General features: G+C 44.4%; 1 protein-coding gene across 13 annotated transcripts in view; it reads right to left on the bottom strand.

Moving 5' to 3' along the window:
- The window catches only part of DGKG (diacylglycerol kinase gamma), a 217,099-nt gene that overhangs the window by 88,438 nt on the left and 116,351 nt on the right, over window positions 1-12,310 (bottom strand). For all 13 annotated transcript variants that reach the window (XM_023260324.2, XR_002745328.2, XR_006585184.1 and 10 more), the window contains one exon: window positions 9,204-9,268. In XM_023260324.2, the coding sequence (XP_023116092.1) occupies window positions 9,204-9,268 (65 nt within the window). The remainder of the gene's footprint in view (window positions 1-9,203; window positions 9,269-12,310) is intronic.

The raw sequence follows: 12,310 nt of genomic DNA, 5'->3' as shown, positions 1-12,310 counted from the left end.
TGGTGCTACGAGTGATTGGTTTTTCTTCGACTTTTCTAAATTTTACAAATTATTTACAATGCGATTTCAATGTATTATGTAATGATACTTTATGATACAGTATTAAACTCCATAATGCTAAATGCATGCAAAAAATTTTATCGAGATAAGTGAAGAGAAAAAAAGCGTGTCATATATTGCTACAGTGATGATTCATATCCTATGACCAACAGATATTTATCTGTCCCTCTCAGAGAGTCATTAAATCGCAGAATTTTAAGGGTTTCTGAGTCATCTAAAATGACTATTGTTTGATGTAGGCTCTGTCTTTGTAATAATGAGAATATTAATAATAATCTAGCATCAATGTGCCAAGCCTCTGTAATAAGCACTTTAAACGAACTGCTTCATTGAAACTTCAAAATAATACTATGGTACTTAGGTAAGGTACTTGTAGTAGGCAGAATGATGTCCTGAAAATGCCTATGTTCTAATGCCTGGAAGCTGTGAATATGAGTATGTTAGTTTGTATGGCAAAAGGCAATCAAAGTTACAGGCGGAATTGAAATTGGTGGTCAGCTGACGTTGAGATGGATTTATCTGAGTACGTTCAGTATCATCACAAGGATCATTTTAAGTGGAAGAGGGAGGCAGAAGGAGACTATAAGAAGGATGCCATGTCGAGAACAATTGGACTGGCCACTGCTGGCTTTAAAGATGGAAGGGGAGGCGGTGCCTGAGTGGCTTAGTCGGTTAAGCGTCCACCTTCAGCTCAGGTCATGATCTCACAGTTTATGGGTTCGAGCCCCGCATCGGGCTTTGTGCTGACAGCTCAGAGCCTGGACCCTACTTTGGATTCTGCGTCGCCCTCTCTCTGCCCCTCCCCCACTCACACTCTGTCTCTCAAAAATCAATAAGCATTAAAAAATTAAAAAAAAAAAAGATGCAAGGCGGCCACAGCTAAGGAATGCAGGCAACTTCTAGATACAAGAAAAGGTAAGGAAATGGATTCTCCCCTTAGAGCCTCCGGGAAGGAATGTAGCCCTGATGATGCCTTGAGTTTAGCCCAGTAAGACCTACTTCAGATTTCTGACCTCCATCACTTAATATAATATGTTATTTTAAGCCACAAAAATTGTGGTAATTTGCTACAGCATCCATAGAAAACAAATATAGTATTACATTCCAATTTTACAGGTGAGTAGACTGAGGCTTAGACGAGCAACTTGATTAAAGTCACATGTAATTCCAGCATTTATATCCAGATTGTTTGACAATAGCACCTGCACGCTTCGGCACTTGGCCCCACTGGAGCCCCAGATGTTTGTCCAGCACCTGCCTGAACATTTAATACCTGAAAATGCACTCCCTGGTGGTCCTCTGCACTTGAGGATGGTTCTAACTGGTAGAACTGATGTCCTATGTTTGGTGCTTAAAGTGGTCTTTCTAGTTATTTCCCCCATTGATCTATCATGCAAAATAACCTAATTCCTCCTTCATGAGAAATACTTTTTTAAATATTTGAGGTCAATAATCACTTCTCCCGAAGTCATCTCTTCTTTGGATGAAATAATCCCAGATTCAGCCTTTCCTTATAAGACATTCAATTCCAGCACTTTCCTGACCTCTTCCCTCTGGAAAGCATCCAGACTGTCAACACCCATTTGAGGACCTAGCCAGTTCTTACCTTGCTTTGAATTTGTGTGCTTTGATTTTCTTCCATGAGGTTATCACTCTGACCTTAACCCTTCTGAACTCGAGGATATATTACATCTTGAGCTCTTTGATGGAAATATTTCTAAAAATCAATCAATCAATCAATACTGATAATTTTCGGATTATCTGGCCCAAAGACTTGAAAACATAGCCTGCTTTCAAGTTCCTTTTGATATTATCACAAACTGATTCCACTCTTTGTTGACATGAATCATACCTTTCTTGTTTTAGCCTAGCAAGGGCTAGAAGAAAATGCCTGTTAAGCTATAATAAGGAACTGTTCTGGCAAACCGGCAACTTTGTAAGGAGCCTCGAGATATCATAGGCTGCTCCTGTGTATCAGTCTCAGAAGTTGTGCTATCTGTTCCAATGCACGGGGGAGACAGGAGGAAAATGAAGGAAATGTGAAGATTCAATGTGATTTCATCAGATTATTTAAAATACTGTGAATTTTTTTTAGGGCAGAGAGACCTGCTCACAAATATTCATAACAGCCTCCTCGAATCTTTGACCATTCACAGCTCTAAATGACCCGTGTTGCTATTCCCTTGTTTCTGCAAAGAATCAAGGGCTGACTGTAAACAAACAAGACAGCCAAAAAACAAACAAACAAACAAAAACCCCAAAACCAAACCAAATCAAAACCCTGAACTTACGCAACTGCATGATGACGAATGCTTGGTGAAAAAAACATGAACCCATATTTCACTCATTTCACTCCCTGTGTCTCTTCCGAGGAAGGGTGTGGGGAGGGTGGGGAATAAAACATTTTTGTGGGCTAGTATATAAACATTCCAGTAATTAAGTACGCTGCTCTGTCAGAACTGACTTGAAGAGTCAAAGGCACTTGAACACAAGACACAAGGTTTGCATTTCCTTTATAAATACTTATGGGAGTAAGAATAAAAATAGAAATGCCACAATCAACTTCATTTGGGGCTTTTCTGAATTCCAAATGTTTGAAAAAATCGTGTGATATATTGAGGGAAACAGGTGCAGACAGTTTGAACCTCCAGGTACTTAGGGCAGGTGTCTCTTGGGGTGCCAAGTAGTAGACAAGGAGGAACAAAACCAAATTCAGGGCACAGAATGAAGCTGCCAATGGTGAGGATTTTCCACGCTGCTGTGTCACTGCTGTTGTACCTTTATGCTTTGGGAAAGTCAAACATCTGGGCTGTAACACTGGGCTACCTCACAGGGCTCCTGGAAAGAATAACTTAGAATGGTTTCATTTTTCAGCTAAAAAAAGAAAATCTTATGTAAATGGTGATACAGTCTATGCTTGTGACTACAGAGCATACTACAGGTATTCAAGAGAGGAGGCCCTTTCATTTCCAGAATTGTATGATTTGAGCTTTGCCGGCCTCTAGTTTCCCTCCCACAGAATATCTCTGTTAAATCCAAAGTAGGAGAAGAGGTGCTCAGTGGGTGAGGCAAGAGTCAGCATGAATGGAGGATCATCTTGTCTCCAGTGTCTGACTGCCCTTGGCCAACCCCCTACCCACCAATGGTGCACTCCATGGTTCCAGCTGGTAAGCCCTAGGTATCCATGGAGTCCATGGCACCTGCAACTTCACCTTACTCACTCCCACCCTGTTTCTCCTGTTACCATGTCAGCTGGGGTCCGTGACCCCGGTCTTGATCCTGTCTCTAGCCTGAACTTGGAATCTCTGGTATTCAGACCCCACACCTCTGCCTCTTGAACACTCATGGAGCCTATAAAGGGAATTTTCTCTACAGATCCAATCCTATAGAACCCAAATCAATCCTGGCCAATTGATGCTATCCTCCCATCCCCTAGGAGAGGGATTTGGACAGATTCAATGTATCACAGATGGGGTCTCCTCCAACTTTTAGTTGGCCTCCAACTTTTGAGTTCAAGGGCCATTCCAATAAAGCAAAGACCACTGATCGAATCCCACTAGCCACTGTATCAGAAAAGCCTTTTATTGGCAATTTATGGCGATGCTTTCCTCATGCTTGTCATTGAACAATTTTCAATAACATGTTTATTGATTACCTACTGTGTGCCATGAACTTACACATGATCTCATTATGCTTACAGCAAACTTGCAAGATTTTCAGGGGAGGAAGCAAAGGATTAAAGAGATTAAGTAACTTGCCCAAGGTCACACAGCTAGTAAGTGCCAGGGCCAAGTTTTGATGCCAATGTAGACTATACCCTGCTGCCTCATTCTATAAATATCTGTTAAGTGCTTAGTTATTTGCAAGATGTATTTCCAACCTCTTAAGGTCTCAGGCTACATTAGGGCTTCTGAGGGAACCCCTCATCAACTACTCCATGGGCCTGGTTCCAAGAAAGCTAACACTCCAGAATCTATTAATTACCCGAGGGCTTTTGGGAAAGGTGGTCAGCTTTTGGTAGGAATGAAGCACTGTTTCGGTCTCTTTGAAGGGCCTAACAGGAAATATCTTGCTTCAGCCTAAACTGCTGAGGGACATATTCAAGTGGATGGCACTCAACAGGTTTGGAATAACACATTCCTCAAGTGCTCTGAGTTTCTGACCAACAACGAAAAAATTCCACAGTCAGACTTCTCTTTCTGGATGCTCAACCACAGTGACATCGCAATTTGGTAGCTTTCATGTATATATCATATGTACACACATATAAAATGCCTCACAGAGAGCTAATCCAGAAACTTCATGGAGGACTGGTTCTTGGATATGAGGAAGACTTTAGTGGCATCGTTAGCTCATCTGCTAATACTGACTACTGCCTGATTGAGGTACTGATAATCCCTTTCCTACTCCCTAGTTGAAGCCCTCTTTCCCCCATTCTTTTACCTTTATTGCAAACTCCCCCCATCCCTGTGAGTCCTAGCAAATGTGAGGTTTACTGAAAAAATAAATTCTTCTCTCCTTGCCAGGGCCAGCTCATGGGAGTGAAATCTGCATAGCTGCAAGGAGCCCCACACTTAGAAGGGCTCTGTACTTGTTTTAATTAATGCTCTGCTGTCACTGACTTGGAATTCTTAATAATTTTGAACAAGGGATCCTGTATTTAACATTGCACTGGGTCACACAAATCACAAAATCGGTCCTGCTCTGTGCTGTGGACATTGAGATAGGGAGAAGAGTCATACCACATAAGTTAAGACTGGATGGTGTACCTGTTGTCCCCTTTGGAACTCAGCAGGCATTTTCCCATGAAAGGCAATCCTCAGGTGGATAGAGTTGATAAAAGCTCTACCCTCCTTACCCTGATATTTTCATCTCTAAAATGGGGATAGCAGCACTTAATTTGCATGTTATTCTGTTGAGTGGGATCATGCATATAGTACCCATCAGAGTGTTTGATATTTAATAAATGAAATCCATGGAAGATATCAGGTACAGAAAACAGAGTCTGAACTCTGGAGGAGCTAACTTAGAATTGCATCAGCTCTGGCGCTTAAAAAGATGCATGACTTGGAGTGCCTGGGTGGCTCAGTTAGTTAAGCGTCTGACTTTGGCTCAGGTCATGATTTCATGGTTTGTGAGTTCAAGCCCCACAGTGGGCTCTCTGCTGTCAGCACAGAGCTGGCTTTGGATCCTCTGTCTCCCTCTCTCTGCCCCTCCCCTTCTCAAGAATAAATAAACATTGGGGTACCTGGGTGGCTCAGTCGGTTAAGCGTCCAACTTCGGCTCAGGTCACGATCTTACTCTTACAGTTTGTGAGTTCGAGCCCCACATCGCGTCAGGCTCTGTGCTGACAGCTCAGAGCCTGGAGCCTGCTTCAGATTCTGTGTCTCATTCTCTCTCTGCCCCTCCCCCACTTGTGTTCTGCCTCTCTCCATCTCTCAAAAGTAAGTAAATGTAAAAAAAAATTTTTTTAAATAATAAATAAACATTTATAAAAAAAAAAAGATGTGACTTCAGGTGGGTGACTTGGCTTCTCCCAGCCTCAGTGTCTTTATCTGTAAAATGCCTTAATCTAATATTTGCCTTGTAGGGTGATCATGGGATTTCAGTAATCTAATGTATTTAAAGAGCCTAGTTTATCACCTGGCACCTGGTAAGAGCTCAAAAAATAGTTGGTTTGGTTCCCTTATAACACCATTTCTGTACTCTAAATTCATTTACAGGTGATGTAGGGATACAACCATTAATTAGTGTCTTATACTATCCAAATTCTTTTATGCTATGTGACCTACAAAATGGGACCTCCTTGTATGTGAAAATCACTTTGTAAAAAATATGTGAAGATTATTCTTCCTTCTTTGCTAGACTGTGAATTCCCTGAAGGCAAGAACCGGGTCTTATTTACCCTTGTAGCCTAGAACACCTTCTAACACACGTTAGAATCCTCATTTAAATCAAATCCGTCTTCTGTATGTGTATGCCAACTACAAGATGATAATTTTCATAATATTCCTAAGTTAACAATGAATTATTAGCCTGTCGATGATTAGGATGTACAGTGTACCAAATACAGCCCCATCTCTGCCGTTAAAGGCTTTTCTTTTCCTTGCCCATCACACATGGCTCACGTTCCTGCATCCTTGGGTCTGGTTCTTGCTCCGTTAACAAAGCTATTTCCAAGAGGGACATAACTCCATTTTGTACAACCAGCTACCTTCTCTGGCAACAACCTGTGGGGAGAAGCCACTGGAGGAAGAATTTCCTAAAACCGCAACCAAAACTCACCCCCCCTTTAAGATTCAAAGAAGCCTCAGAATGGTGACTTTTAGCCATTTGAAGGCTATGGGTCCCTGTGAGAGCCTTCTCATTGTTACGGACTTTCTCTCCTGAAAATTGTACTCAATGTCTTACATACAATTTCAAAGTGTTTTCAGAGCTCCTGCAGCCTTTGTACCTCAGGTTAAAAATTCTTGTGAGAAGAAAACTGAATGAGCAATGTGAAAAATTCGACCTTCCTGATAAATGCTAGCCCTGTTCAAAACACACTGCCAAGTTCAAAACAAAACAAAGCAAAACAAAACAAGTTACAACACCCTAGATTGAACCTCAGGGTTATCCCTGAGGGCCCAGTCCTGCACCTTAATGGTAAGGGCATCCAGCCAAGCAGTGACTACTCTCTGGAAAACCTAAGTTCAGCCGAGTAAAATGAAGCCTTGTTTGATAATATCGTTTACATTTCCAAATCCCGGGTATCAAGCTTTCTTCCTATCCCTTGTGGCCCTTCCTAAGTTTAGCCGCTGGTGTAATGGGGTAACCATGGCAACAACCACCTGCCTATTTAAAACCATCTCCAAAGCTAAATAAGGAAGCCTGGGGAAAATGGCTGCTCGCCTGCCTCTCAGTGGACAAACTGGGCACTCCTGAGTATTTTCAACATGAGCAAGCAGGCACAGGAGAAGCAGCATGGACTCAAAGTTCTTACTGGGAAGGGTTCTAGGACCTGTGAAACAGGGCCCACCTCTGTGCCACTATGTTTCCGCTTACTTGCAGATACATAGATTTACACACAAATCTGGGTGCCTGGCATCCCAGGCCACCACACCACCTTGACCTCGACCAGGGCAAGGGTGTGCACCTCACTACAGAGTAGTCTTATTAATGGAACTGGGGGAGTGGGAAGGAAAAACAGTCACCAGATCACCAGGAAACGTGCAATTACAACTGTTTTTTCTCCCCTGATAGAAGTATCTTCCTAATTGTGTTAATCATGTGAATAATTGAAGATGACTCTATTTATGTCATACATTGACCTATTGATTTCTGGAATATGGAGAAACTTCTCCCTCCCTCTGCTTCCTCACTCTCTACAAACTATAGGGGCTTTGCTTCTTCCCTGCCAAGAGACCAGCACAGCTTGCTCTACCCCAAGCATTCTGCCTTCTCTTACTCCTTGTTATCTTTTTGTACATTTGGTTCTTTTGGCCTGGGCAGCCCTTCTCTTTTTTGTCCACCTGGCAAATACATCCTTGTTTTCTGGTCTTGGCATCTGTATGGTTGGAAGCCCCACCACACCAAATTCCGTGCCCTTGCTTTGTGTTCCTTCCCATAGGTTACCTCGATTCATATCACTTAACACAAGTCACTATGCATGTCTGAAGCACTGGATGGTCTGTCCCTACACATGGCGCTCCAAAACACCTACAGAACAGTGCCTGGCATAGAGTATATTTTCAAAAGCTAGTGTTGAATGGATGCACGAACAGAGCCCTTATGGATTTCACAAGCATATGGCATCTTAACAAGTACATGTGTATGACTATGCATAAGGATACCCCTGTGAAAAGAGGACCCAAAAAGTCTACAGTGGACAGAAGAGAAAGAAGATTTAGTGTGGATGTGAGAGTGACACAGAAGGTCAGTTGATCTGTGAGTCTGTGTTTGCAATAAGAGTGGGGCTGGACCCACTCTTAACAATCACCTGTTAATAGTGATTTGTGAGTTGGGCACAAGCTGTGTGAGACAGCCAGATGGAATATTCCTGGGACAGGATGCCCACCCTAAGGAGACGATGAGTTCAGCTATTGGATCCCACAGATCACTTTTCCTGAAGCTGAAGTATGTTACATTAAAGACTTTCTTTTTCCCAGTTAACCTCCCAGGCATTGAGGTCAGGGGAAAGGAGTAGGGATGAAAATGGTGGCGCTCTTTGGGAGTGTGGCTTTAAATAGATGTCTTCAGACAAGGCTGGGCCTCTGCTGTGAAGAGGATCCTATCTGCTAACTAAGTCACTCCCTTCAGGCTCAGTCTGCATTCTTCCTACCCACCTGCTTGAGGGTGGGATGGGATCCAATGGTCATCTTGAAATGGCACAACAAAGAGGAAAAAAGATGGAGAACCAAAGAGAAGAAATAAAGGAAGAATGGAGAAAGGTATTGCAACAAACCCAGGGGTAGCTATATGCCAGTCAAACTCACTTCTTGCAAATTCGCTCCTGCCAGCAAGAAGGGCTTAGTTTTGTTTGCAAAAGATCTGTTTTTCTCTCTTCTTGTACTTTTGGACCTAACATCCAGGCTACACACAGGGTGCACAGGCTTAGGCTGGAATGTGCTGGGCTCCAGGTCTCACAGCGCCAGCAGGGGCCTCCCTCTGCTGCCCCCTGCTGTCAGGGGACGCAGAGGCACCGCCCTCCCCGCCCTCCGGGCTCCCTCCCTTTGAGACCGAGAGAAGCTGAGGCCCCTGCCCTTCTGCTTGCCCCTCCCCAGAGAAATTCCAGGGGGCTGGGGCTGCAGGAGCTTTCCGTCTAGAGAAAGCGGCCAAGCCCCCGAAGAGGGTTCCAGTTAGCCAAGAGCAGATCCCCACCCCTCAAGGCGGGCACGCCACGCCCTCCTTGCCAGCCCCGCAATCCCTCCCTCTGCACAGCATCCTCTGGGAGGGGAGGGCAGGTTTCTGACAGTGTTTTCTGCTTGGAAATGGAAACCCTCCTTCCGGCGACGGCAACGTGGCAGGAAAGCGAAGTCCTTGGGCGGCCGGGCCAAGAACGTTTGGGTGAGAGCAGGTGGAGGCCTCTGTCTGGCCAGCGCCTCCAGGGGCGGGAGGGGCCAGCGGGCAGTGCAGCCGGGGATGCAGCCTTAGGGCACTCTTACCTGCTGTTGAATTTTTCAGGGTGCTTCTCTCTCATCACGTGGAATCTGTGTGCAATGGAAGCATCCTGAAAGGGAAAGAGAGGAAAGCAGACACCTGGTTAGTGGTCATGACCCTGCAATGCGGAAAGGAAAGGAAGCACACAGGCTCTCACTGAAATCCCCCAGACCTGAGAGTCCATGTCAGAGAGCAGAACACGAGGCTCCCACAAAGGGTGAACGCCAGGTCCAAGGTTAGGGGCTAAGGCCACCAATGCTTATAGAGCCTATGTCAGCCGACTCCTTGCAGCTTCCCCTCTCTGCCACAGTTCAGGGTGAATGAAGGGGACAGCCGCTGCCCTTTGAGGAGAGAGAGGGTGTCTGGGTGTGGGGGCAGCTGCAGTGCAGAAGCCCGCGTGTGGAGCTGAGTGTGAATTTCTGGAAATGCCTTGCCATATTAACTCTTTTAAAAAAATACTTTTTATTTTGGAATATTTTAAGACTCACAAGAAGTTGCAAAAATAGTACAGAGAGTTCCTGTATCCCTTTCACCCAGCTTCCCCCAATAACATCTTATGTAACTACAGTACATTGTCAAAACCAGAAAACTGACGTTGGTAGGTGCTGTTATATATTAACTCTAATCATCCATATCAGTAGAAATAATTAGTGGCATTGAATAACAGGCTTCGTGGATAATAAAAATATGTTTAAACTTCTGGCTTCTGTTTCTTGATCTCCACAGAAAGGACTTTCCCCAAGGTCAAGAGGAGTCTCACTACCACACTCGATGGACACTTTGCTGTCCTCCTATCTGCACACGCCTTTGCTGTGCTACTGGCCACCTGCACCTCAGAGCTCAGTTAGGAAGACTCCCATGATGCCATGCTTCCAGGCTCTCCATCCCCTGACCAGAACTTCTCAACCCCGAGTCCATCCGCGGCCTACATTCATGGGCCATCTCGAGTTCTCATGCTTGTTTCTAGCATCTCTGATCCCTAGAACCAACCCTGAGCTTCAGACCTAAAATTGAGCTCATCTTTCCACTTCACACGTGGCCTTTCACCCTCATTAAGAGTCTCATCTTCCCGCAGGAGAATGTGTTTCGCCCCTTCGCCACTCAGTCCTCGTGTGAACACGCTGGGTGCGGGCGGTGGGCTTTAGAAATAAACAGGCGAATTGGGCTGGGGTGGGGAGTGACACAGAAACAAGGGAGCTGACTCAGACACGTGCAGGAAAAACGCTACAGAAACTCATTTACTGGACCGCGTGGCTAAAACAGAACTGAAATTCCATTTCAGTGGATGCGTATTAATTCCGTTTCTTGATGCAGACTCACAAAAGATAATTTCTGACTGTTGTCATTATTCTTTTCACATCGGGAGGTAGAGTTCAGTGAAGAAGCTTTTTGGGAGCATGCGCTGTGTGTGGTGAAGAAACTACAGGCTAATGGTGAAGACAGAAAGTCCAGAAGCAAGTTAGGGGGCAAACTGCTGTAATACTTAGCAGAGGAGCCCAGCCAGCTAGGAGCCCACTACAGAGGCAAGTTGAAGATACGGGCTTGGTTTGTGTTTGGCAAACACTGCCTGCTGAAATAATGTTCTGGGAATTTAACATTCAAGCTCTAGTTATGGTTTCGTTTTTCCTTTAAGTCCCATGGAGGGTTGCAGGTCCTGGTTAGGCACCCACTGTGGACACAAGGTGGGTGATGCACAAAGGCCCTGAAGCGTCTATCCCCGGGGTGGGGGGTGGGGGCGGCCTGTGCTGCTCCCCCAGGCAGCAAGGCCTTGGCTCTCCCTCCCGCGCTCTGAGCAAGTTTGTGAACACCCTGAATAAGATTCATGTGACATCTGTCAAATGCTTCTCTGGGATTCAAGAAAACATTTCATCTACTTGTGTTCCTTTGAAGCACTAATTTTCTTCTGTCAGGAAAGAAGAAAAGAAAGAAGGAAAACGAAAGAAAAAAGCCATCACATGTTGCCTGGCATGATTTGTACTTCACGACCCCCGCACCCCCCCCCCCACCCCCCGCCAGGACTGTTGTGACTGGCTCCCGATTTTCTTATTCTCCAGAATCTGTGCACAGGCTTCCTACTCTCTGCATAGTTCTGATTATTCAGAGTTGTTGTTTTTTTTTTTTAACTATGTTTTGCAAAGCTGCTTTTCACAGAGACCAGCCTTTACCATATTATTAGTTAAGCATGTGGTTCCAATATAATCGCTTGACAAATACACAGAGGAGCAGGGGAGAGCTGAGCAGTTCCTTTGCTGTTCAGTCTTGAAAAGGCCATGCTAATAAAGACTCTGACTCTGACCATGTGTCTCTACCTGGAGATTTACCTGCGCCTTCTGCTGAGTTCTGTGCCGGGCACTGAGCTGGGTGTATTTACATTCAATCGTGATTTCTTTTAAATTTTGGAAGCCAGTGCTACAATAAGTCAAACCCTTTCTTGGTAATAATGACAGCAAAATGAGACTTCTGTTCTGAAGGGACAAGGGGACCAGCATTGCAATGATGGCATTTCTGAAGGCCACACGCTCTGGGGGCCTTTCTATGAGGTTTTGGGTACAGAAAAGAAGATGGGTGGTGCTTTCCTGAGCTAAAACTAAAAATCCAAAAGATTTTTGTGCCCCTTCCAAATATAAGCAGCAGTCATTTGGACTCTGAGACATTTGGATGTCTGGGCCAGTGCTGTCCAAAAGAAATAAATAGAAAATTTCCCAGTAGCCACATTAAAAAAGTGAAAAGAAAAGGGTGAAATTAATTTTAATGATATATTTCATTAACAAATATTATCACTGCAACATGTAGTTAATATAAAAATTATTGAGATATTGGGACACTCGGGTGGCTCAGGCGGTTAAGTGTCTGACTCTTGATTTCAGCTCAGATCAGGATCTCACAGTGCGTGAGTTCGAGCCCCACATCAGGCTCTGTGCCGACAGCGCAGATCCTGCTTGGGATTCTTCCTCTCTCTCTGCCCTTCCCCTGCCTGTACTCTGTCTCTCAAAATAAATAAATAAAACCTTAAAAAATGGAGATATTTAAAATTCTTTCCTACTACATTTTTGAAATTTGGTGTATGTTTTGTACTTATAGCATCTCTCAATTTAGACTAGGACCATTGCAA

The sequence above is a fragment of the Felis catus genome, chromosome C2, assembly GCF_018350175.1.
Source record: "Felis catus isolate Fca126 chromosome C2, F.catus_Fca126_mat1.0, whole genome shotgun sequence".
NCBI lineage: Eukaryota > Metazoa > Chordata > Mammalia > Carnivora > Felidae > Felis > Felis catus.
The sequence above is the reverse complement of the archived record's forward strand: the minus strand, read 5'-3'. Positions and strand labels throughout refer to the sequence as shown.